Here is a 5,735-nt window from a genome sequence, read left to right on the forward strand (position 1 = left end):
AGGGGTTCAAATAATGAAGGCAATTGCTTTAAAAGGGGTGATTCAGCTAGAAAAGTGAGAAATTCTTACCCACCCCCCTTCCATAAGAAAAAAAGTCTGGACGCAGTAGATGTGTATGAATAAAATGGTCTAGTACCTTCAGCGCACTGCTCTCAATGGCTCTGAACCCAGCAGTTCTCAGGGGCTGACCCTGCGCTCTGACCCCCAGCTTCTCTCCCTGTCTGTGTGTCTCATGGAGAGCAAGCTGGGGTCTGCGAAAAGACACATTCCTAATACAAGAAATTGTATAGGGTTAATAAAGTGATCTTATCGTATAAGAGCATTATTAGCGCACATTTAGCACCAATCCCCTGCACGGCAGTATAGCTCATTTAATAAAACAACACCGACCTCTAGTGGTCACAGAACGACGTTACTTCAAAGGAGCTTTCAGTATAGCAGATTTAAAATCAAAACAGCATACACAAAGGAAACAAAGAAACAGAAAACAATTTGAGGAGAGTAATTTATTGACAGATAAGTGATAAGTGAATGGGTTACATGGCAATGAAAGAAGACTAACCTGCACAAGAGGTGCTCTTATTCTACAGCGGCACGTTGCACAGCACACAAGCCTCCCCAGTGATTGTCTTTGGTGCACCTTGCGTTGCACCTACTTGTGCACAATTAATCCTGCGAAAGGCTGTGGGCCAGCAAGACGCACGCTTGCTAAAGTTCAGTCTACTCTGCTGCAGGAGTGAACGGCAACTTCTCTTCTGTCCATTCTTTAACCCTGTGGGAAATAAAGACTGGACAGAATCTGACAAGCAGTCATTACTGTTTCTAATCAGACTGTCGCAAAAGCTTTGCTTCTGAACTGTCAAGAAAGATGGAATCTCTAACAATTTAAGCGCTGGCAGAACACCTCAACCACAATTCCCTTCAGTGAATAGAAAGAGTCCTGTTACTTGCAAATCAGGGACATGAGCATATATTTAATAATAGGAAATCTAAACAACTATTACTTTATATCCGAGTACATGTTGATATTTTAATAATGTAATATTGAGACATCACATAAAGGTCTAAGCAAATCAAGTGGCTCTTGTACATATAATTTCCTAATTGGCAACATTAGTATTTTACATCCCTATATAGAACTTTGGATTACAATTTATGGCTTTAGCTTCCTATTTATATATATTTAAAGCAACTAAATAAAGTATATACATTAGTCAAGTAAAAAACACTGAAATGTGGTGGAAGAACACACAGTAGTAAGACTACATGATTGCAAGCACATACGGGAGAGAGACACAGTTCAGCTTCCCCTACTTAACATCAGTACAGAGCGCACAGGCAGAGACGAATGGAATGAGAACAATCCTATTAGACGAGACAGCCTCTCGAGCGTCACACGATTTCACAGACTGGCACCCTTCCTGTCACACGCTGTTAGTCACTAGAGTCTTTTAGGGACATGAATAGTATTTATGGAAGTGTTCTCTTTTTTTTTTACCAGCGATACCAGCGATGTCTTTCAGACATTGATCACCGATTCATCCCAATGCGAAGGCACCTATGAGGTCTGCAGACATACAGCAGTTTCTGGCAATGACCAGGATTACTCGGGGGCAGCTGGGATAACTCAGTTAGTGAGCCGTATATATATATATAAATAAATATATATTATTGAGCTTCAGTCTCAATTGAAAAACCTTGGGGGTGATATTCGATTCTGGCTTAACATTCGACCCACATGTGCTGCATATTGTCAAAACATCTTTTTTTCACCTCAGAAATATCGCTAGACTACACCCTATGTTATCACTAACTGTGGCTGAAAAGCTGATCGACACATTTGTGTTCTCTCGAATTGACTACTGTAATGCTCTACTTGCTGGGGTATCCAAATCTACATTGAACAAACTGCAGGATGTCCAAAATTCAGCAGCCAGAATACCGACCAGGTCTAGTGCAAGTGTTCACATTACTCCTATCCTGGAGTCCTTGCACTGGCTTCCTGTCAAATTCCGTGTGGACTTTAAAATCCTCATGCTGTCCGAACTATTATCGCCCTGCTCCCCACCTCACAACCTTTGTCCTTCTAGTTCTGGTCTCCTAACAGTCCCCCAAGCTCGTCTACATTCTATGGGTGACAGGGCCTTCTCCTGTTATGCCCCCAAGCTCTGGAACTCTCTCCCCGAGGATATCAGAGAGTCACCTTCTCTAAACTCCTTCAAGTCCAGACTCAAAACCCTCTTCTTCAGAAGAGCCTTTACTGAACTGGTTCCATTCTTCACCCTCTGCTCCTACTATACTTAGTACCACCATCCACAGTCTCCTCTGTGTATTGTAATTGTGTTTTATCTTGTGTATTCTTCTTATTTATTGTTGTTGTCATTCTGTAAAGTGCTTTGACAAGACACCTTTAAAGGCGCTATATACAATAAAATTTAATTATTATTATATTATTGGGTTCAATTTTTTCAGCCAAATTTAAAAAGATATTAACATCTGAAAATGACTTATATACGAATTGCTTTAAATATTGTCATTTACCCTGCTATTTAAAACAAATAAAATGCTATATACAGAACCCTATCACTCTGTTAACAGGATGAACAGAAAATACCATTTATAAAATGTTATATATTACAACAGATAATACCATGGTATAATATACTTATACCATGCCCCAGTATTTAGAACTGATTTCTGCTTCAGCCCAGCAGAATGATAATCAAATCGTTTGTTGAGCCACAGGCTGACTTAACCCTTAAGGTTACAAGCTGTATGGGAAGATGAAATCACCACATGGGCTACATCCAAAATACTGCACTGCAGACCGCTACTGGCATCTAGGCATGGAGGAAAGACAGACACAGGCTTTCCCTGATCCTGTCCACTTTGCTCAAGTCTATACACGAGTTACACTGTCCAGAGACCTTGCCCTGAAGATAAACGGGCCCTTTTGACTGGAGCCCTCAAACACAGCATCAGCCCTGTAGGCGCTGATCTTATGGAGCAGCGTGGCTCTCAGTTCAAGCCCTTCGTTAGCGCCACGTGATGTCATTAACGGTGCTCAGCCAGGAGAGCGAGCCGCCAGCCTGAGAATCATCTAGAGATGGATGGAGCTGTTACTGCGGAATGACTTTCACCTTCAGTGCCCTTAGCTATTAAGATGGGGCTGTCACCAGCTGCGTCAGGTGACACTCGCTGCTGCTATTAATAGAGACAGAAATCTGCCACACAGAAATACTACTACTTCTAAAAAAAAATAATAGTCCAACATACATCCCTAAAGAATCCCTTTATTTATCTATAATCCCCTCTATCTCACATGAAATAAGTCTTCATGGTTTTCCACGAGCTATTATTAGATTTGCGGTCACCGGCATTAATTTTACAAGCTGACGAGTTTCACCGTGAAGGCACAGGACACAGAAGTCTTAAGAGAAACGTGCATGTGACACAGGCCTGACTTACAGTGACTTCTAAAAGCACAAAAAAAGTACTTTCTGCCAGTGCCCGAATGGACAATTGGGTAATTTAATACAAGACAGAATAGCTCACAGTGCTAATCATCATTACATACACAGGCGCGCCTGCAGACCGGTTCTTCCGCTGGCTATGTTACAACAACGTTTATGACTTTTTGTAAACCAATGAGTGGCACTAATAAGTCAGCATTAAGACATTATGTAAAGATCCAAATAGAATTATGCAGTAATTCAATTTAAACATCGGCATTAGCAGGTCATGGCATTTTTCAATGATTTGAAAACGGACCGTCTTAAGTCACCTATTCCACACGGAGCTCCGGAGGACACTCCTTTCCCCTGGGCGAGGACTTTGTCTTTGATCTGGGACATGTCATTGAAGGCCAACGGGGGAAACAGTATTTTTTTAAAGTTTGCAGTAACTATTCCTAACCCTGCATCCTTTTAATACTGAGCCGACAGTTGTGCCCCACCTCCACCTCCCACCCTGGCTGCTGCAGAAATCCTACAAGGTGGCGCATCTCGGGAGCTGCGACGAGAGTGAGATGCGCAGATGGTTTTTTCCCCCCCCAAGACCTCCTTTACAGACTCAATTAGGATGATAAAGATGGGGACGTTATAAACACAGCAGGCAGCGCGCAGCGGATGGAAGATCACTGTAGCCCATCCTGCTACAGTATATCGAAAATGTTAACACCAGCGTTTTGGACAACTGTTAGGACCAAATGATCAAAATGACTGTCGTTAAAGCAACTGCCAAGCGTGCAGCCCGCCCTAACAGTGTTTAACAACGCGTAACAACCGGATCCAATACACTGCTGCACATTCACCAGCACGATTTGCGCCAATATCAGCGGCACTAGGAGTCTAAATTCGTGCCGCTGCCAACGCGGGGAAATGCTGTGATCGCCTGTTCGGATGGAGGATCCGTCTTCCTCTGAGTCTCCTCGCAGGTCCTCCTGCGGCACGAGACACGTCCGCGCGGGTCGCGTTCACGCGTTTTGCATTTCGGGGGGGACAACATCTCACACAGCTGAAGGAGACTCGTTTTCAATCGCGTTTCAAGCACTGGGTCATGCACAGCTTTGCTAAAAAAAAAAGAGAGAGAGAGAATAACTATGGAGGAGACTTCGGGACGAGATGATCCCAGCAGCGGGAGGTGCTTTACATCAGCTCCCGAGTGAATGAGTCGCTAGGTCACTTCTGAACAGGCGTCTCCTGTCGTCCTTGTAGACCCCCCCTCCTCCGCGCACACTCCTCATAACCTTGGCGAGCACGTCGTGGTGGCGTTGGGTCCTGTGCTGTTGGTGGTGCTGTTGCTGGCGGAGTTTCCTGCCTTCGGGCTCCAGAACACCCCGTAGTAAATGACCAGGACGAAGGACGCCAGCGACACGCTGAAGAAATAGGTAATCGCCATGGCCACCTTCACCCATTTCTTAGTGGCCGTGTTGGCCACCTTCACCCGCTGGTCCCCGGGATAGCTCGGCCTCTTCTCCGCGCCGACGTGCTCCTTCCTGTCGTGACTCGCACCCCTCATGGTCGACCTGCTCGTGTTCTTGAGAGTTATGGTGACGGGACTGTTTTATTTTATTGTAGCTCTACTGCTGAAACGCGGCAACTATTTTATAAATCCAGCGATCTTGGTCACGCGTACATCCGTGCATTTTGGCTCGGTCCGCCTCTGCCCTTGGATCATTTTCTGCACGGGTAGCCAGTGATGTCCCGGCCGCCGCTGCTGACATTCCGCCGCAGGAACTCAGGTTAGGACAAGGCTGGAGGACACCGGGTCTGATCGGAAACATGCTCTTGTTTATAAAGAGCTCCTGCTGGCTGCCGAGCCACGCCCCCGGTCAGCGGGGATTGGCTACTGGTGAACGGAGCACCGCCCCCTCCACAGGGCCCCGGCTGTCACTCACCCTCATTAACTCCTCTTGAACCGGCGGAAGGTTGTAGCAGAATGCCGACCGGGAAACCTCATCTTGGCAAATGTATCACTTACAACTGAAAGAAATTCACAAAGGCCTTCCCGGGCAAAATAGGAGTAGGGCATCCAAAGCATAAAAGTCACATTTTAGCTCGTTTCTCCAGCATAAGGAGGACGTGCGTTATCCTGTTATGTCAGGATGAGCCCTTCAGAGGCGAGGTCCCAGCACCAGATCAGTGTGCTGCGCAGTCAGTCTACTGGCAGTAATTACCAGTGACGTTACTGCAGCCACTCTTGGCCAGGTCATCACACAAGTATCTCCCCATCAA

General features: G+C 45.5%; 1 protein-coding gene across 1 annotated transcript; it reads right to left on the minus strand.

Moving 5' to 3' along the window:
• Positions 1-491: 491 nt before the first annotated feature.
• Positions 492-5,271, minus strand: LOC148838670 (putative transmembrane protein INAFM2). Its single transcript, XM_088911652.1, has one exon. The coding sequence runs from the start codon at positions 5,017-5,019 to the stop codon at positions 4,741-4,743; it is 279 nt and encodes a 92-aa protein (XP_088767778.1). The 5' UTR covers positions 5,020-5,271; the 3' UTR covers positions 492-4,740.
• Positions 5,272-5,735: the final 464 nt, after the last annotated feature.

The sequence above is a fragment of the Atractosteus spatula genome, chromosome 3 (assembly GCF_055471065.1).
Source record: "Atractosteus spatula isolate fAtrSpa1 chromosome 3, fAtrSpa1.hap1, whole genome shotgun sequence".
NCBI lineage: Eukaryota > Metazoa > Chordata > Actinopteri > Semionotiformes > Lepisosteidae > Atractosteus > Atractosteus spatula.

Coding starts and splice junctions, on each gene's coding strand:
- LOC148838670 (XM_088911652.1), bottom strand. CDS start 5,019: ATGAGGGGTGCGAGTCACGACAGGAAGGAGCACGTCGGCGCGGAGAAG.